This window comes from Xiphophorus couchianus, chromosome 5 (assembly GCF_001444195.1).
Source record: "Xiphophorus couchianus chromosome 5, X_couchianus-1.0, whole genome shotgun sequence".
NCBI lineage: Eukaryota > Metazoa > Chordata > Actinopteri > Cyprinodontiformes > Poeciliidae > Xiphophorus > Xiphophorus couchianus.
The window spans coordinates 13,627,968-13,648,422 of record NC_040232.1 but is presented as its reverse complement, the minus strand read 5'-3'; the positions used below and the strand labels follow the sequence as shown (position 1 = coordinate 13,648,422).

General features: G+C 40.9%; 1 protein-coding gene across 3 annotated transcripts; it reads left to right on the top strand.

Annotated features, from left to right (window-relative positions):
• The first annotated feature begins 723 nt into the window (after nucleotides 1-723).
• polq (polymerase (DNA directed), theta) lies at nucleotides 724-20,330 on the top strand. 3 transcript variants are annotated; one of them, XM_028016746.1, is made up of 35 exons: nucleotides 724-977; nucleotides 1,088-1,190; nucleotides 1,279-1,745; nucleotides 1,833-2,068; nucleotides 3,326-3,502; nucleotides 3,589-3,719; nucleotides 3,810-3,966; nucleotides 4,234-4,345; nucleotides 4,413-4,614; nucleotides 5,080-5,221; nucleotides 5,431-5,577; nucleotides 5,652-5,864; nucleotides 5,961-6,103; nucleotides 6,741-6,930; nucleotides 7,158-7,300; nucleotides 7,436-7,629; nucleotides 7,771-7,895; nucleotides 8,831-9,074; nucleotides 9,500-10,910; nucleotides 11,353-12,706; nucleotides 12,793-12,924; nucleotides 13,005-13,207; nucleotides 15,046-15,253; nucleotides 15,337-15,530; nucleotides 15,644-15,772; nucleotides 16,350-16,524; nucleotides 16,655-16,778; nucleotides 17,776-17,870; nucleotides 17,971-18,053; nucleotides 18,127-18,228; nucleotides 18,314-18,425; nucleotides 19,166-19,290; nucleotides 19,385-19,520; nucleotides 19,619-19,725; nucleotides 19,799-20,330. In XM_028016746.1, the coding sequence occupies exons 1-35, from the start codon at nucleotides 913-915 to the stop codon at nucleotides 19,910-19,912; spliced, it is 7,995 nt and encodes a 2,664-aa protein (XP_027872547.1). In that variant the 5' UTR covers nucleotides 724-912; the 3' UTR covers nucleotides 19,913-20,330. The 3 variants fall into 3 exon arrangements, 2 of the variants coding, with proteins under 2 accessions (XP_027872547.1, XP_027872548.1); XR_003595435.1 differs by lacking the exons at nucleotides 17,971-18,053; nucleotides 18,127-18,228; nucleotides 18,314-18,425; ... (2 more) ...; nucleotides 19,619-19,725; nucleotides 19,799-20,330 and having other exon boundaries at nucleotides 16,641-16,778; nucleotides 17,776-17,795; XM_028016747.1 differs by lacking the exons at nucleotides 17,776-17,870; nucleotides 17,971-18,053; nucleotides 18,127-18,228; ... (3 more) ...; nucleotides 19,619-19,725; nucleotides 19,799-20,330 and having other exon boundaries at nucleotides 16,659-16,730.
• The last annotated feature ends 125 nt before the right edge of the window (nucleotides 20,331-20,455 follow it).

Genomic DNA, 20,455 nt, shown 5'->3' with positions numbered 1-20,455 from the left:
TTGCTTCATAGAAGTAACACTGTATAAGTAGTTCCCAGAATCAGAATGTCAGAACATAGCCCTCTTATAGGTCATTGCGAAAAATGACATTTTTAAATCCCAAAAATTCTACACATTTCTTACAGATTGAAATTAAATGTAGTGCATTCAATGAGTCGTCCATAGCAATCATGACTGTGGGCGGGAAGGATCTCCTGTAGCAGTCGGTCTTGCAACAAATCAGAAGATATGACATAAGACTGTTGGTGTATTACAGTCTCATGATAATCACGATATGCTAACAGCTCAATATTCTGTCAGCAGAGATGGTATTCCACAGTAACATGTCCTAGGTAACACCATCAGTTATTAGCAAGTACTGCTAATCCACCTCATTTGCTTTTGCTGCTCTGATTGCCTTTAAGTTTAGAAAGCCAGGCTTAGAGATAGTGGATGATTAAAACGTCCTCCTTCTCTCTCTGCTCTTTGGTCCTACCCTTCATTAGCATGATATGATATGATATGATACAATTTAATATAATAAAATATAACATATCAATTGTAAAGTATTAATTTCTTTTAATACTGCGGTTGAGTTTGTAACACTTGGTACCTATATTATCCGTATTTATTATATTAACACATATGCGTTATTGTTAATATCCATAAAAAGCAGGACTGTATACGGAAACTTTGCAAAGAGCAGCCAGGATTCAGTCGGACAGTTTTAGTAGAGCACAGGGGTGGGACTCCGGCGGTATTTTTGATTTAATGTTTGTTTAGCTCTGCCTAGCGGAGCGTTTATACTTAGCAACCAAAACAAGCGAGACTTGTTGTCTCTTTCAACAACATGAGTTACAGTTTATAATTCAGTGTAAAGAGCTGCAGAGCTTCTTGTCAGGTCAGTTATTCTGAAGTTAGATAAACTTCAGAATGACCTCGGGTTCTCTGAAAAAGAAAAGTTACCTGGGACAGCACCAGATCAAGAAGAAGACGAGGTACGTGCAGATCGCTGAAATCTTGAGTCCTGACTGTGATTGATGCCTGAAAACAGCCAATAGTTTGATATCTGATTATGTCTGTTAAGATGAACTTATTGTGAACACAGAATCCTAGGCAACAATGAGCCACTGGACGGAGAAATGCTGCTGCTGCAGACAACATCAGGGAAAACAAATAGACCTATAAGCATGAATAAATGTAGCCTCATGGTAAGTGACATGGCCTTATTTTTTCTCCCATTCCTTTATGTGTTTATGGTAAACCAGACGAGGAAGACATAATATTTCTTTTTGTCAGGGTGGAGCAGTTCCTCTTCCATTGGGCGATTCCACTTTGGCGCTTGATGAAGAAATGCTACAGGTTATGGATGCTGTTGATCTTTCTAAGAGTGAAGTTAAAAGGGATGTTAAGGAAAAACACATTTCAGATCCTTTTCCTCCTCCACGACCCACTACACCGAATGCACTCAGCAAAATGGAGAGAAACTCTGGAATGATGAAGGACCGGGAAACTATTCCTTACACAAATGGGGGGGTTGATCCTCTGCAGAGAGGCTGTAGATCTAGAGGGGATTCTAACAAACCAGGATGGAGCGCTGACTGCAAAGACTTGGCTCAGAAGCTTCTTTTCAGTGAGGACTCTGGTGAAGTAGACCATCCTCAGAGAGACCAGCAGAATAACCATTCAAATCATCTCTCTGCCTCTGTCTGCACTCTGCCTTGTATAGAAACAAGTAACAGTCGAAAAGCAGACGGCTCCAGCAAGTAAGTCTTAGCTGAGGTATACCATTCTGCTTTACGTTTATTTTAGACGTCTCACTGACATTTCCTGCTCTCTTTGTTTAAATATAGGCAGAAACTCAGAAGACGAAACTCTCCTCCCAGTGATCAGAAAGCTAACTCGAGTGAGAACATCAATCCATCTCTGGATGTATCTACAAAATATATTTTATTCAGTCCTACCCGCCTCGCAGCAGCCAGGCAAAGGGCCAAACTTCAGCAGTCGTTACAGAATCAGTCTGCATCTGTGCTCACAGTGCCCAGCGGCCTGGAGCTCAGCATGCTCAACGACACACTTCCTCCACCAGGTGCAGTGTTGAAGTCTATGTTTTACTTAATTCTTGTGCTCATTCATTTGTTTTGATCTTTTTTTAAAATTATTTTTACATTGAACAAGGCTATATTAATCATTAAGATGCAGAAAATGAATGAGAGCCACTTTGCTATAACACAGTGCCTTGAAAAAGTATTCACTTAAATCTTTTCACATTATGTCACATTACATCTGCACACTTCATTTACGTATATTTTTGTCAGGCAGAGAATGAGAAGCTGACCAGATCAGATGTGAAGACAGTTGGAGCAAAAATACAGGAGAATAATATAAGAAAACCTATTAGAGGCTGCATGAAAATGGATTGGATTCACTTTCTGTTAGAATAACAACCATGGGGCGTGCCGTGGTGGCACAGAGGTTAGCGCGACCCATATTTGGAGGCCTTCAGTCCTCGACACGGCCGTCGCGGGTTCGACTCCCGGACCCGACAACATTTGCGGCATGTCTTCCCCCCTCTCCTTCCCTGTTTCCTGTCAGCCCACTGTCATATAAGGGAGACTAGAGCCCACAAAAGACCCCCTGGAGGGGTTAAAAAAAAAGAATAACAACCATAAGCATACAGCCTGAGATACTCGGTTAAAGTATATATGTGTGTAAGAGTGGCCCAGTAAAAGTCCAGTCTTAATTCCAGTTGAGCCCAAGACTGAAAGTATTGTTCAGTTTGTTAGTTTGTTATTTTAATTTCTCCCCACTGTTTCTATGAGAGCAGTAGTAATTATGAATATCTTTAAAAATATTAATAATTGCAGTTAATATGTGCTGCGTAGTAATAAAATTGAACTATGTAAGGAATTTTGTGTCATGAAGTAGCCTAGTTAACAACTGCAAAGTTTCTTTGACGACAGTGATGTTCTATCACTGCCAATCTATTGACAAAAATGATCAAATATCAATCGTCAAATACTTTTTTTTATCACTTCTTTTGGTATCACAATAAATACTTTAAATTTACTGTAGTTGTACTATGACAATATGTGAAAAAGTTTAAAGTATATGAATTCAAGGCACTTTACGTTGACCAAAAAGACAAATTAAGACAGTCTTAAAGCAGATTCTGTTGACAGACAGACAGACCAAATTACCTCTGAAACTTTATTTAAATGAACCAAAAAACCGGAGAACTCTGTAAATCAGGAGCTTTTAGAGAAGAGGACCACTTTACAGATAAAATCCTTAAAACCTCTTTGAAATTTCTATCATGCCGTGACAATTTTGATCTCCGCCACAGGCGTGGCCTTGTGTGCTCCTGAGCAGCAGGCTGAAAAGCTGCTGTTATCCAGCTGGGGCTTACCAAAGCCTGTTCTGGAGCGCTACCAGAAACACGGAGTCACTCAGATGTTTGAATGGCAGGCTCAGTGCCTCACTGTTGGACAGGTTTTGCATGGAGGGAACCTTGTGTACTCTGGTGAGGGCAGCAATATTTATCTGCAGTATAACTCCCAGAACAGGGCACTTTTCTCATTTTATCTCACAATGTGTTTTTAATTTAAGCCCCCACTAGTGCTGGCAAAACTCTGGTTTCGGAGCTGCTGATCCTGAAGCGCGTGCTGGAGACCAAAAGAAAAGCACTTTTCATTTTGCCATTTGTGTCTGTGGCCAAAGAAAAGATGCACTACCTTCAGGTGATGGAGAGGGGGAAAATTTGTGCATATTATTTTTATATTCAGTATGTTTTCAGAGCTAACTCTGTTACGGTTTCTGTTACTCTGCAGAGCGTGTTTGAAGAGGCTGGGATTCGTGTGGAGGGCTACATGGGGAGTACTTCGGCTGCAGGAGGGTTCACCACGTTGGATGTGGCTGTTTGCACCATAGAAAAAGCCAATTCTTTAATTAACAGACTGATTGAAGAAAATAGCATGGGTCTACTAGGTAATGAACCTGTCCCAGATCATTTCGAATTGTTAAAAGTCAAGGAAACTGCAGCGTTTGACCTTTCTTACTTAGATTACTTTCACATGCTGAATTAAGCAAGTTTTTTCTGCTTTATAGTGTATAAAGACATAAGAACTCATATATTTAATAAAAACAGTTACATGCTGAAATAAAGTACAAAGTTTTCTTTTTGCAGGTTTTATTGTATGTATTCATCATCATGCATCATAAAAATGACATATTGAATGATTTTTATTTTGCAAGGCATGGTGGTGGTTGACGAGTTGCATATGGTTGGAGATTCCGGAAGGGGATACCTACTGGAACTGCTCTTAACCAAAATCCGCTACATCGCACAGAAGCAGAACACATCAGGGTCTGTGTCTCCCACTTTATCTTTTTGGCATTTCTTTATAAAACTTTAATGCTAACCAGTCCTACAGGTCTCTTTCAGAGGGCGTACAGATCATCGGTATGAGTGCCACTTTACCAAATCTCTCTCTGCTGGCCAGCTGGTTGAGTGCAGATTTATACCAAACAGATTACAGGCCTGTACCCCTGCAGGAACATCTCAAAGTGGGATGCAACATATACGACAAGAGCCTTTCTGTGGTTCGACAGTTTGCCCCTGCTCTTAATATTAAGGTAACCTGGGTGGGATGGAAGACACAATAGAATTTTGTGAGTTATTTTTCATTCAGCCTTTTTCAGAGCGATGTTCCTTTGACCCTCTTCCTTGATGCAAAGCTAACCTCTACTGAATGACGTTAGCAACTTTTGCACCTAGTCACGTTACATTTTTGTAACCAATCACAATTATCATATAATATGACTCTTCTGCAGGCATTTAATTCTTTAACTATTATAGTTACAAAAAATATTAAAAAACAGTTTTATTCACATTGAATTTTACGACCAAATTTCAAATTAACTGATGATATGCTAGATATACTAGATATATTAAGAGTAAGGCTTTCTTTACAGTTTCCAGTCAAATCAAAATTCAAATGATCTATATGTCATGATACATCCCAATTGTTTTAGTAATAGCATTATTTGGTTGTTTTTGACTAGCCATTACATGCTTGTGTACGTATGACTCTGTTAAAGGGTGACGACGAGCATATTGTGAGCTTGTGTTATGAAACTGTGAACGAAGGCCACTCTGTGCTGCTGTTCTGTCCCTCGAAGAACTGGTGTGAAAAGCTGGCTGATACCATCGCCAGAGCATTCTTTAACCTCAGACATGCAGGTATTTAAAAATACAATAACTATCACTCTATATTATCAGTTACTGTGTGTTTTTTTTTTTTTTAGATAAAACAAGCTTAGATGACGAAGGAGTGTTTAAGTTATAGTGTGGATGTTTAACCTGTTTTTTTTTAATTTTTTTATTTGAGTTTGGTATTCTACTTAAATGACAAGTGCCAATATTTCTGGGTGGTGTTTTATTTCTTCCAGATCTTCAGGGAGAAGCTGTGCCTCAGCCTGTGTGTCTAGATACAGAGGGCTTAGATGATGTTATAGCTCAGCTGAGGCGAACTCCAGCTGGTCTTGATCCCATCCTGCAGTGCACTGTCCCATGGGGGGTGGCCTTCCACCACGCCGGTGAACACTCAGTCCTTCATCAACGCTGAAATGTAGCCTGTCTAGTTTGTGATTAAGAAAGCTTCACTCTGCAGGGTTGACATTTGATGAGCGGGATGTGCTGGAGGGAGCTTTTCGTCAGGGATTGATCAGAGTTCTGGCTGCCACCTCCACCCTTTCATCTGGAGTCAATCTTCCGGCTCGCAGGGTCATCATTCGAACTCCAACTTTTAACGGACGCTTGCTGGACCCGCTCACATACAATCAGATGGCCGGACGAGCAGGGAGAAAAGGAGTGGACACCAAAGGTATGGCAACAGGGAGAAGTTCACTGTGCCTAGTAATTTGATACTGTGGAGATTTGAAGTATGTTTTATAGTATTGTTTCTATTCTTTTCCTCTAGGTGAAAGTGTGCTTGTGTGTAAGCAGAACGAGCGTCAAAAGGGTATTAGTCTCCTTAGGGGAGTTCTTCAGCCAATCAGCAGCTGCCTGGTGAGACGAGAAGGCGAGGGTGTAACCACCAGCATGCTGAGAGCGATCCTGGAGGTAGGATTAATATTAATAAAGAAAACAATGGATGACTCAAGCATTTTCTCCCTTTTGTGTAATAACACAACAAACTTGTGAAATTAATTTATCTTACATTGCATTTCTCTTATTTTTGTTCAGTGCATTTAATTTGAATTTTGATCTAACATATCAATACAAAGTTATGGATTTTGTAAAGTGAAAGGCAAGGGAAGCAGTGAGAAAGATAAGTCTCGACCAGCTCTGCCCTGTGGAAAATTTTGTCCCATTATTTTAACAAAATTGCTTAAGATGAGCCAAATTGGCTACAGAACATCCATTCTTGACTCTTGCTGTAGGTTCAGTTAGATTTAAGTCTGGACTTTGACTAGACCACTCTCACAAATGAATATTCTTTGATCTAAAATGATAGTTCTGGTTGTATGTTTAGTGTTGTTGAACCTCCACCTCAGTTTCAAGCCTTTCTACACACCTTAACTTTCAGATTTTTAGTAATAAAAATGTGGTGTTTATTAACACTTCACAATGATACTCTGCTTTGTAATCATCTATTACATAATTAAAAACATACACTAAAACATATGCTTGTAATGTGTAAAAAAACCCAAAACATTTAAATTTCTTTGCTTAATTTTATGAAACCACCTTCTTTCAGATTATTGTTGGAGGTGTGGCCAGCTCTCCACAGGATGTGAGGTTGTACGCCTCATGCTCCCTTTTAGCTGCCAGCATGAAAAGTGACAACAAGACCGAATCTAATGAGCAGACCAGCAAAGGAGCTATTGAGGCTTGTGTTGAATGGCTGATGGGAAATGAATTTATTAGTATTCAACAGGATGGGCAAGGTAATGCCAAGGTTTACTATTCTTATTAAATTTTGATTTATTCATTAGATTTATCACAAAATGTTTAGAAAACTTCCAGTAATCTTTAATTTACTCTAAAAAAACTCAAATTTGAGTTGAAAGTATGAAATATATTCACATATTTTATCATCACAGCTTGAGCCTTATTGTTTTGAGTTTTCTTATGTTTTCTAATTATTTTCATGGTTCTGTTTCTTCACCTCCAGATGGGCAGTATTGTCCAACCCAACTGGGGGCTGCCACTCTTTCTTCATCCCTCTCTCCTCCAGAGGCTTTGGGAATATTTGCAGACCTCCAACGGGCAATGAAGGGATTCGTACTCGAAAATGATTTGCACATTCTGTATCTGGTATGCATGAAATAACCTAGCAGCGAATAAATCACATTCTGCTAATTGTGGTAAAATTTTAGACTTATATTTCTTGTAAGGCAACAAAAAGCAGTTCTTTGTAAAGTCATAAAAGTCCCGTTTCTAAATTTTCAGATTTCACCACTGTATGCGGAGTGGACTACAATAGATTGGTATCAGTTTTTCTGCCTGTGGGAGCAGATGCCTTCCTCGATGAAGAGAGTGGCGGAGCTGGTTGGTGTCCAGGAAGGCTTTCTTGCACGATCTGTCAGTGGCAAACTTGTTGCCAAGACTGAAAAGCAGCTCAGACAGATGGCCATTCACAAGCGGTAAAGCACCTATTCAAAAGCTGATTTTGCAGAGAAGATAAGTAAATATAAGAATATTTATGATAAAATAAACTGCAGCAAGGTTAATGGGTCATAACTTATAAAAATTCTACTGAACCTAACTTTCAGCTCTTTTCTCAGGTTTTTCACAACCCTTGTTCTCCAGGATCTGGTCAGCGAAGTTCCTCTGGGAACTGTTGCTTCTAAGTACAACTGCAATCGAGGACAGCTGCAGTCTCTCCAGCAATCTGCTTCCACATATGCAGGTACATACTTCAGTGTTGTCATGTGCCTTTTGTAAACCTCATGATCACTATGTAAATATATCACTTTAAACTCTACACAAGGGTTTAGTTAAGAGAGCAGCAACACGGATCAGAAACATTTTTCCACATGTGCTACCTGCAGCTACAGCCAAATGTCTGGGAAGTGACTTAAATGTTGTTGTGTGATCTTTTAATGACTTTCATTTGCAGATACATCAGGTGCACGTGAAACAGTATATCTAAATGTTCAATGTTCTTATAGAGGTGTTTTCTTTGACAGGTTTTTTGACTGCAGCTTCAATCTTGTTGAATTTCTGCTTTAAGTTGCTCAAAGGTTGTTGGTTTCTGCTTTTACTTCTGATTTATGAGAACTGCCCGCAGTTTCCTAATGGACTGAGGAGATCCCTACTTATAGGCCCAGCATTACAAAGATGGAATATTTGCAGTGCTTAATAAACCAAGGCGACATTTCAGCACATTTCAGCAACAAGACAATTCAGAGCCCTTTACATAATGAAAACATAAACAAGTATAGATCATCATTGTAGAGTGATTTGTTGTTTACTGTAGTACTCTTGGGCAGGTTTGGGAATAAACCCACTCCCTTGATGAGAAGCAAACCCACCAGTTCATTGTGTGAATTCATGGTAGTTATGATGATTTTCTGCTTACAGTTAATGAAAACTATGATACTGAAGATTAGAATAATCAGAACAGTAAAAAAAAAAACATTGTTTCATAATAAAGACTATTTTCAAAAGGTATTTCATAATCTGACTCTGGACTATTCTAATGTATCGACTATGACTGTACACCATTTGTGGTTTCTTGCTATGTTAAAACTGCCTGAACACTGAAAAGCTGAATAATTTCGCTGTCAGGATTCTTGACATTTATCTCAGTGTGAAACTCTCAGACCCGCTGTCGTCTTTCAGGAATGGTGACCGTGTTCTGCAAGCGTCTGGGCTGGCATAACATGGAGCTGCTGTTGTCTCAGTACCAGACCAGGCTGAGCTTTGGGGTCCAGAGAGAGCTCGTCGATCTGGTTCGGATTTCCCTTCTGAACGCAATGCGAGCCAGAGCGCTCTACGCCCAGGGGCTCTGCACTGTAGCTGAAGTAGCACGGGCCACAGTTCCTGACGTGGAGAAAGCGTTAAGGAACGCCATCCCATTCAAGAGGTAGACTGGATTATGTATTTTCTATACAATTTTTAGAATGCTGGTATTTTTCCAAGAAGAACAAATGTAATTCTGTTAAGAAACCCATTAAATCTCAACGCAAAATGTTGAGATTTAATTGGTTCACATTGTATACACAAAGTTCACATTGTCCATCTGTGAATTAGAATTTCTTTTCTGAGAACGGACCAGTTTTGCTTGATCCATCGCAATACCTGAAATTAATTACAGCTTCATCAACAAGCACAATCAAAGATTCAGAAAACATTATTAATCCCAGAGTCATAAAGTACAGTACAGACCAAAGGTTTGGACACAAGTGTGTCCAAACCTTTGGTCTGTACTGTAAATCTAAGCACATAATAATAATAAAAAAAATGTATGTTTAATCTAACAATCATTAATAGTAAGCTTTAATTTGTCAGTTCTAAACGAGCGGTGGATGAGAGCGAGATGGAGGCGGCGGAGAGGCGGAACCTGCGCTGTGTGTGGGTCACCGGTGGACGGGCTCTGACAGAACAGGAAGCAGCTGCTGAGATCGTCTCGGAAGCGAGGCTCCTCCTTCAAGAGGACCTGGCTCAGCTTGGAGTTCACTGGGATCCATCAATACTTCCTCCACAGTCCTCCTCTGAAAGTAGCTCTGACGATTACACCAGTGGGGATTCAGATGCTTCGTCTGCCTCTTACGTCAGCCCACACCAGTCACCAACAGATAGGACTAAAGAGCATCAAGCGAGAAAGCGCAGGGATAAGAGGAAAGTCAGTGAGAATCATGGAGAGGAGGTTAGGAGAGATGCAGAAATCGACAAAAGGATTACTGATGGGAAAGACGTGTTAGAAGGAAAAACAGTGAAGCAAGATGTGATGAAATCTGAATTATGTGAAGTTCTAGTAGAAAGATCTGATGAAAGAATAAAAGCAAAGCCAAAGACATCAGGCCAAAATGATGCTGAACATGCAGAGAAAAAACAGGAAAACAAAGGGGAAATGTTGGAAAAAAACAAAATACAAGAGGAAGAGATGAATAAAGGAAACAAACAAATTGGAGAAGCAAATCTTCCCCATTTAAATACCCCTGCTCCTGAAAGGAGCCTAACACAAGAGCTTGCTGACATTATTCCCAGCCCTCTCCCTCAGCTGCCCCCTCAGGCTCAGCCCCTGTCCTCTCCAACCCCGGCCCCAAGGTTCAGACCCCTGATTTCTCGCTTAGAGCCACAACAAAGCACAGCAAAAGCAGACTTTTCTTCATCCCCTCTGCAGCCAGGGACACTAAAACACTCGATCGCATTAAGCAAAATCCTCCAGTCAATACAAACTGATCGGGCTCTGCAGGATCAGTTGCAGCCTGCTGACAGATTACACTCAAAAGCCCAAAACAGAACGCCTGTAACCTCTCAAGAAAAGTCAGATGATAGTTCTACACCTACGCATGCAGATTTGCCAACATCTTCTCCTACCTCTGCTCCCCTGTTCACTCCCGAGGCCAAACGAAGAAGAACCGAAGCCAGAGGGGTAGATACGTTTTCATCTCCTGAGCTGTACGCAAACAGTAGGACTGATGAAGTGGGGCAGGATGGTGTGGAAGAAGAAAGTTTCAGCAAAAGCTTTGACTTGGACACTCAGACAGAAAGAATTATAGCTCAGCATGAGTTCAGTGGCATAGCTGCAGAAACAGATGAGGGAGTAGAACCGCTGAGGGTACAAGAGGAGGATTCAGTAGAGGGAGCTGAACTTGACAGAAGAAATGAAGCTGAAGGCCTTCAGACAGTGTCTCCCAGATTCAATATTTCTGTGACAGAAAGCCAACTGGAGCTCATCCTTAACACAAACCACAAAGTAAGTAATGGCATAATTTCCAGTGACCTCCAGAAGTATTCACACCACTAAAACCTTTTTTAAAATGTTTTATTATGTACTAGAAGTCTAAATCAGCAGCTCTATTATGATACAATATCATTTTGGTTTGTTTGGATGAGAATGTAATGTTTTTTGAAATCACAAAATCTGTCATTATATGAGTTTGATTCAAATCACAAATCAGTGATCAATATGATGCGAGATGATACCCCCCATCTAATTCAATTATTTACAAATGTATGTTTTTACAAAACCAATTAAAATATAATTTAACCCCAAGAAATACATTAAAGTTTGTGGACAGTAATGAAACAATGTGGAAAATATGAAGCGGTGTGAATACTTTTGCAAGGCTCTGTGTGATATAAATGCCTGGAAGCATTTTGAGCATCATTAAATCTATGACATTGGTGTCTTTCAGATATCTCCCAGTCCAGCTGGAAGAAGAAACGACCAAGACAAAGACCAAAACACACGCGATGATCGGCTCCCTAACAATAACAAGGCTGCAGCAGAGAGTCCAAACAGAAGCAGCAGCTTCCTGTTCGACAGCATGCACGACAGTCTTCTCCTGGACGCTCTGCAACCAAACCAGGTACTTGAACCAGCAGGTGAAAAAGAATCTCCTAGCCTACGTCCCGCTCCGTCAGCCCAGCAGAGGCGACTCAGTGAGTTTCTCGCCAATCAGGAGGCGGAGGAGCAGGAGGCGGTCCAGTGGGGCGAGTCCTTCTTCAATCTGTCCGAGTGGGGGGACTCGCTCTTGGTGGGTGAACACTTTCTGGAGAGGCAGAGTTTACTGAGACACGCAGAGAGAACTGAAGAAAACCAAGAGCTGCAGCGACCAAACGAAGATGAAGATCTGATTTTAAAATCCCAAAATGAGTCTGACGAGGAGAAACAAGGCAATGATCAGCCTTGCAATCAAAATGATCAACAATTTACTGAGAAAGGTTTAGATGAGGGCAAAACTGCACAGCAGGTTGAAGAGAAAACCAATGAAGAAAAAGAAAATAATGGGGAAAATTTAGTTGTCAAACACCTGCTTGTCCAAAATTCACTTGAAAGTGCTTTTTATTGCAGCCCTGGGTTACAGGAAATCTTTGACCGCTGGCCTAGTATGTCTGACCAGCCAGGTGCCGCTGCTTCAACCACAGCAGATGCTTCAGAGTTACCCCGTCCAGCGACACATCTGGACAGAAAGAGGAAAAAATCCCAACATCCTGACGCTTCTCAAACGGTACAGGTCACAGAGAGACCAGGCTCTGCCGGTGACCTTATTCCCCCAACGCAGGCCACGCCCCCTGTCACACCAAGAGTGAAACTAACCACCTCCTCTGTCCACACACCTGTCGTCGCTCAGCCTCTCAAACAGTCGACGCCCTCAAACCGTCTTCAAGAAAAACGCGCCACATCCCACGCTGCGAACAGTCACTTGAAAGCAGCTGTTTCGTTTTTTGATAGCAGACTGCAGAAAAACCTCTGCCTCCCTCCAGAGAGTGTCGCCTCTCCACCGTCCCCCCAGCCCAGACCTCGATCTGACACCGAGTCCTCTTTGAGCCCCGAGGGTTTCTCTCTCCAGCTGTCCCAGGAGGCCTCCATCTGTTGCAGCAACTCTGGGAGCTTTTCCATCATAGACGTGGCGAGCGACAGACGCCTTTTTGATACTTTCATTAAAGAGTGGAAAACAAAAGAGCGGTTCTCTATTGCTTTGGCTTGCGAGAAGAGAGAGTGCGGGCAGCACCCTGAGGATGAAATAGGAGGGAAACACAAGAGAGGTGAGGAAAAAGTTTAAGAAAATATTTGATCTTCTCTCATAGTCTTTGTTAAGAATGTTTATTTTTTGCATTTTCTTCCTGTACAGCATCAGAAGCTCATCTAAAGCTTGATGGTTTTCCAGTAAGAGACACCGAAGGCCTTACTTTGACTGGACTTTCTGTCTGCTGGGGAGCCAGAGATGCATATTATATTTCTCTACAGCAGGAGCAGAGAAAAGGTATTGATAAAAACACCCTGACGCAAAGTTCCCCCTTTATAAATATGTGTCCATAGCTGAAGCTGTCTGATCCCCATCAGGTCTGAGCTCCAGTCTGGCTCCTCCTCCACTCGATGATGCTCTGCCGGTAAGGGAAAGGCTGGAGCAGATGAAGGTCTGTCTGAGCGGACAGTTGACCCGTCTCAAGGGCCGTGTGGCCGTCGTGTATAACATCATCAAGGTGTACAAGAGGCTGGTACAGAGCTGTGGCATCAGCCTGGAGGGAAATTGTGAGGATCCAAAGGTGAGAGAAGTAAAAAGTTAGAAGCAACTGTTTTTATTAGGATTGGTTGTGATGCACTATATAGGGAGAAATTGTAAAGTGAAAGAAAAATGTCACATTTTTATACAAATGAGACTCTCAGAAGTGTGTCATGCATTTGTATTGAGCCTGCCTGTGTCAATACTTGGTTAAACCCAAACAACAATCTTGCTCTTGGTCTTCATGATGTTATGATTGGGGTTGGTTTTCTGAGTGGACAACTACTGCAAACTTTTAATAGTATATTTAGCAAGTGTCTGAAAACTGAAATGAGGAGAGGAAATCTGTCGGGAACAAACCCCAGAGATTTTGCACGAAAGCATCTGAAACTAATTTTGACAAGTGTTATATTTATTGTGTATAATATTGCTAGTGTTATTATTAGTTGAAATACGCCACCTTGTGGTCACTTTAAGTTATTGTTTAAGTTAATAGTAGAAGAAGAATATGGACAGGAAGTGCTTTGCCCAGAATCAAACGGCCGCTCCACACTCCTCCTAGTTCTTTCTTGGTGTTTGTTAAAGCATTGTCTGTGAGTATTACTTGGTAAAAACATTAAGACACTTGTAATGTTACATAATACGATGGTATTGTGTAAGGTTGTATGTTTATAGCCAGTTATTATTGTGCTAATGAGTCCGTTTCCATATGCTAATCTTTGTTGCTAATCGCTAGCTAACATCCTCATTTCATTGAAAGTCAATGTCATGTTGGTCCTTTATTTTATTTGTATCGCTCTGTAAAGCCTAGATTGTAATACATTGCATTTCTGTATGTTACAGTTTCACAAAAAAGGAAGGAGAAGAAAATTACTGAACTATCACTGAAGTAAACTTTATTAACCAGTCATCGCCGTCAGGATTTTCTTCATCTTTCAAGATTGTTTAGCTGTTTGGATAGCTAGTGCGAGTATCTAGTGAGGCCAATAACAACAAGAATTTCCATATCTGTCTATTATATTTGACATTAGTAGAACATTAGATTCTTGAAATATGGAGATACTGTTTTTATTTGACGAATAGAAACTAAACTAAACTGATCCTCATCTCGGCCCCCTCACACTCGGCTGTTAACCACTCCAGCAAAAGTTGTAGATCGCAACTTGATGAACCTAACAGGACGACATTATCTACAACAAGCAGAGATGCCATCCTAAGGCCACCAAAACAGATCTCCTCAACACCCTGGCTGTGTCTATAAATTCCATCCATAAAAGCAATGAACAGATTCGGTAACAAAGGGCAACCTTGGCAGAGTCCAACTCTTACTCTTACTCGACTTACTGCCAGCAATGCGGACCAGACTCTGATACCGGTCATACAGGGACCTAACAGCCTTTATCAAAGGGCCCAGTACCCCATACTCCCAGAGAACCCCTCACAGGGCTTCCCGAGGGACATGGTTGAACCAAGTCTCCAAGTCCACAAAACACATGTAATATATTGGTAGGGCGAACTCCCACGAATCCTCCAGGACCCTGCTGAAGGTATAGGACTGTCTCCAGTGTTCCACGACCAGGACAAAACCCACTCTGCTCTTCCTGAATCTGAGGTTCGACTATCCGACGGACCCTCCTCTCCAGGACTCCTGAATAGACCTTGCTAGGGAGGCTTAAGAGTGTCACCCCTCTGTTATTGGAGCACATTCTCCGGTCCCCCTTTTTTTATTAACCAATAACTTTCCCACTGTGGTGTCCTAGTCTTCTCCTGGACTTTATAATTTTTTTCATTTTTGGAATTATTATTAGTATTTAAAAATTGGAATCAAACTCAGAGGGAAATTGTAAGGAATGTAAATAATCATGCATCTGTCCATCCCAGGTTGCCTGCTGGCTGCTGGATCCTGGCAGTGAGGAAAGAACTCTTCCCAACATGGTGACTGTCTATTGTCCCGAAGAATTACCCCTGCTGGATGGTCTCGGGAACGCACTTTCCCACTGTCCTCGAGTCAGGGCTGCAACCAAGAGCGTCCTCATACATGCTGTGATGAACCATCTCTCCGGTCTGCTGGAGCAAGACGGCACACTGGGTAGAAATGCTGCGTCTATAAAGCCAGTGGTGAAAATGAGGTGTTCAGTGATGGTTTTCAGTAATCCTATATGACTCTGTCAGATGCGTTTAGGAGGATAGAGATGCCTTCCCAGGTTTGTCTGGCTCTGTTAGAACTGAACGGAGTTGGCTTCAGCGTGGAGGAGTGTGAGAGACAAAAACATGTGATGCAGGCCAAACTGTCGGCGCTGGAAGCTGAGGCTTACAGCCTGGCTGGACACACCTTCTCCCTCACAAGTGTTGACGACATAGCACAGGTCCAACTCTTCTCATCTTCCCCAGCTGACTTAGTAAAATGCAAATAGATCAATAAAGAAAAAGAAAAAATCCAGAGGATTTAATGACGTATTTTCTTACCTTGTCACGATAGGTGTTGTTTTTGGAGCTTCATCTGCCTCCAAACGGAGACATAAGTGGACCAAGAAATAAGAAGACTCTGGGTTACACCAGGAGAGGCGGCGGCAGAGTACGACTTGGGAAGCAGTTCAGCACTACCAAGGTGAAACCAATTAGCTACGAAACTGTTTAGTAATCCTTTTTGTCTTTTAAATTAAACTGAAAAGTAAATTAGGGTTTACTGTTTTAACTGTCTTATGTAGAAATATTAATCTAAAGAGACAAATTGTAACAATGTTGAATCAGACTCAATATTATTTCTTATTACTATTTATTAAAGTCAGACGTTTTATATAAGTTTCTGAAGTATTTAGTAGCTTTTGAACTGTGATTTGGGACAAGTGTTTTGAGTTTGCTCACAAACGTCTCACAATAGTTTATTGGAATTCAAGTCCATTCATTTTGTGATTGTAACTGATCTAAAACAAGAGAAGTTTGGTCTGATTTAACTTGAGACAGTGAGAAAAAAGAATCATCTTTTTATTCAGTGCATGCAAACGTCTGGTTTCAGCTGTATGTAGGCTATAGATTAGAAACCTGCATATTTTGTTTGTCTTAAGATGTATAAAATATCTTGTTTGACTGCCTGAATCATGTTAGGCAACTTCGTTAAATCAAATTCACTGGATTTTGCTTGAAGCAAAGAAGTCTTAGTTCTAAAATATACACTGCTTTTTCAGGATGTTTTAGAAAAACTTCGTCCCCTGCACCCTTTGCCAGCTGTAGTTCTGGAGTGGCGGAGAATCACCAACGCCTTGACTAAAGTGGTGTTTCCCCTGCAGAGGGAGAAGCAGTATCATCCTACCTTGGATATGGACAGAATATACCCCATCACACAAACACACACGGCAACAGGTGCAACACAGAGCGTCTGTGTTTACAAGGCTTCACTGAAACCAGACTGTTTAACCTGGTTATTATGAATCATTTTTATTAAACTTTTATTCATTCTAACCAATAGATTTAACCAGATTCCTATGTTCAGGTAGAGTGAGCTTCACTGAGCCAAACATCCAGAACGTCCCCAAAGATTTTGAGATTTCCATGCCTACAGAGGTCGGAGAAAGCCCTCCTTCTCAGGGTGGCTTCCAGATGCCCAACAAACTGGGGTAGGTGCACTCTTGGTCGGTTTTCCTGGCTTTTCATTCCCAGTGATTTGCAGTAGTTTTCATCCTTTTTCACATTTTGCCTACTTGTGTATATGTATACAGCTGTTATGTAAAGGTCTCTTGTTGAAGAAAAGTCACGACATCTCATTTTCATTTTGCCACAGGTTATGTGTGGCAAAGTGTGGAATAAAGTGCTCTGCACTGTGGTGAAAATCTGGGGAGAGAATCAGTTAAAATGCAGCAGAGTCGGAGCTACAAAAGATTGATTTAGATCAATGCATAATGGCCTAGTCAAAGCCCAGACCTATATCAGTTTGGGACAACCACTTTTGACCCAAGTGCCACAGTTGCTCATGAAAGTAATTAAGAATCAGAATCGGTTTTATTCATGAAGCAAGAAAATTGACTTCAGCTTCACTTTGCTCTCAGTGAAGATATTTAAAATACTAAAAAATAGAAAATAAAAAGTGAAAGTTTTTTTTCCTTTCTTGCAAATATGTATGCATACAGTGTTTTTATAAGTGAGGTTTACAAGACTGAATTATTGCTAATATGCATGGCATTATTCTGGCGCTCTGTTAAGTGTTGATCACAGAGGATCAACGTGGGGAGAGAAACTGTCTCTGTGGCGGCTAGTTAGCACCGAGCTAAAGGTAAAAGCCTTAAAGGATCCAGGATTTATTCTGTTTTGTAGATAGTAATCTAGGGGGAAAAGGCACAATGTGCCTGTTTTACCCCTTAATCCTCTTCCTGTGTTTTTGTTATTTTAACCTTTCACATAATTTTAAATCATGTAAAACTTTCTCTCTTTAGATAAGAGTCTGTCTCCATTAATTAAAACAACATTGTCATATTTTTTTATGTTCACAATTATGAACAAGAACTTCCTGGTAGTTCCATCTGCTGCCTAAGAAAACAGATTAAATCAGATTTAATGGGTTTTATTTGACATTGACAGGAAGGAATGAAGATGACTGATCTGTTTCTGTGTTTACAGAAAGTGGAGAAACTCTGCTGCTCCTTTTCCTGCAGCTGCAGGACAAGGCCCGGCCTTCTCCGTCAGCATGAGACATGCATTTATTCCCTTCTCAGGTTTAAATCAGCATGCTGTATTCCTTTGACATATGTAGACATTTTCTCAGTGGCTTTGTTTCAAACCTAATTGTCCATGTTTTCCTGTATAAAACTGAAGGAGGAATGATTCTGGCAGCTGATTACTCTCAACTGGAACTGAGAGTGCTGGCTCACCTCTCGAAGGATCAGCGCCTCCTGCAGGTCAGCGGTGTAGCAAAACAATATAATAAATAAACTTAACAAATGACTTACTGACACACTGTGTGCTCCCAAGGTGCTGAATGGAGGAGCTGACGTGTTTCGTTGCATTGCTGCTGAGTGGAAAAATGTTGACCCAGAGTCTGTGCAGGACAGCCTCAGACAGCAGGCAAAACAGGTTGGGATACGGAGAGCAGCAGATTTGGGGATGTGATGATTTATTTTATGACCTCTGATGATCGTACGTTCTTCTTTGCTAAAAGATTTGCTACGGCATCATCTACGGAATGGGAGCAAAGTCACTTGGGGAGCAAATGGGAGTAGAGGAGAACGACGCAGCCTGCTACATCGAGAGTTTCAAAGCACGATACAAAGGTATGGAGACATCTGCAACACTACTGAGCAGCATAGCAGAAATAAACAGGATACATTTACTGTACGTTGAAGTTTTCCTGATATTGTGTTGTTGCAGGATTCAACTCTGCCCCATATAAGTTTTGTATTGAGAAGTTTAATAAGATTGGTCGTAGTCCTCATTATTGCATACATGTAAAAACCACCAGTACCTTCAGTAGTGAAACAGCCTCACAGCATGATGAGTTTGTTGTGTTTTTACCTGAAAGTTTCACCTCCACTCAGACATGTTGAGGTTAAATTGTATTTTTCTTGTTTGACCTTAAAAAAAAAACTTCTGGTTTTAAAAATACCTGAAGTTGACTGTATTGGCACATTCCAGTGACTGACCTCGGCCAATTTGACCAACAGTCTTCTTCAGTCTGGATGGAACAATAACATCTTTGAAGCAACCCAGTCACTGGAATCTGACAGATGATAATCTGTGGAGGAAGCTAAAGATTAGGGTGATGATGAGGAGACTTAAGAGCTCACCAACAAAGATAAATAATCAAAATGACAGTGGAAACCTGTTGGTCACTGATTATAAGAGGAGTTTGATATTTAGATGTTAAACAACATGTTCAAGACTGATTCTGCTTATAATTAGTTTCTTTTGAGAAATGCCTGCCTCTTTTCACATCAGAAGACTTCCTGGTTGAATGAAAATAAATTCAAATATTTTCAAATCCCTCTTACCAGCATCTTGTCTCGTTTTTCAGGGATCAACACTTTTCTTAAACAGACTGTAAAGAAGTGCTTAAAGGGCGGCTATGTTCAGACGCTGATGGGCCGCCGGAGATATTTAGCTGGGATCTCCAGCACAAATCCACACGTCAAAGCTCATGTGAGCAAACCTGACAATTAAGGCTTAGTGGTAAAATAACACAAAAAGCTTACTTCTGTTTCTTTGCCTCTCGACTCCTGTGCCGTTCATTCAGGCAGAGCGGCAGGCGGTGAACACGACGGTGCAGGGTTCGGCAGCCGACATCGTCAAACTGGCTACCATCAACATCCAGAAACGGTTACGAAAAACGTATCCTGCGGCCCCATTGTCTCACCAACACACACACTCGGGTAAACTTCACACAATTCCTCCTATTCTCTTTTCGTATTTACACTTTTAGACTGTGACCTTTAACACCATCAACCTCAATTTGTAATTCCCCCTCCAGCTCACGGTCACCGCAGAATTGGGACGTCTCGGCTCAGGGGAGCCTATTTTGTCCTCCAGCTGCATGATGAGCTCATCTACGAAACCACAGAACAGGATCTCATACAGGTATTAGGAGCACTGTTTGGGTTATGACATGGAGAGCAGAAGGATGCTTTATTTTCTGACATTTTCTCGCCAGGTTGCACAGATAGTCAAAAGGGAGATGGAGTCAGCAGTGAAGCTGTATGTGAAGCTCAAAGCCAAAGTCAAAGTTGGACCCAGTTGGAGAAACCTACAGGACCTCGACATATAAACTGAATCCTAAATGATGAAATGAACTGTAATGCTGCTTTGTAACTTTTGTACAGTATATACTTTCTTCTGCACAAAAGATTTTTTAATCATATTGACGATGAGATGTGACGTCTGATTAATCTGATTTTGTACATAAAATCTACATTAATTTTGTATATGCTTTATAAGCTGACAGATGCACCAATCATTTGGCTATATATACACAAAAATATATCTCATTTTCAGTCTGTAAGTATTTACACTAAATTGGATTTAAAAGTCAAAAGAATCACTAAAACTGGTATTTGACCAGGAAAAAGCTTGATTGGTACATCTTTCACACTAACATGGACGACGTCTGATGTGATGAATTTTTTAAATGTTTGCTATTTGAGTTGGATGATCATAAAGACTCACCAGGTTTGTTCTTGATTTTATCCTGAAGTCACATTTTATTGGACCATAGGTTGAGCTGGCTTTCACAAGAACATACATCATTTATTTCTCAACAAAACAGATTTGTCTTATACTTATAAAGTCCAATAGACATTTCTCGTTTAAA

Excerpts from the sequence above, each read along its gene's own strand:
- polq (XM_028016746.1), top strand. The coding sequence starts at position 913 with ATGACCTCGGGTTCTCTGAAAAAGAAAAGTTACCTGGGACAGCACCAG. Across the intron at positions 6,931-7,157 it reads TATTCAACAGGATGGGCAAG|ATGGGCAGTATTGTCCAACC; the intron begins GTAATGCCAAGG and ends CTTCACCTCCAG. Across the intron at positions 19,726-19,798 it reads CAGAACAGGATCTCATACAG|GTTGCACAGATAGTCAAAAG; the intron begins GTATTAGGAGCA and ends TTTTCTCGCCAG.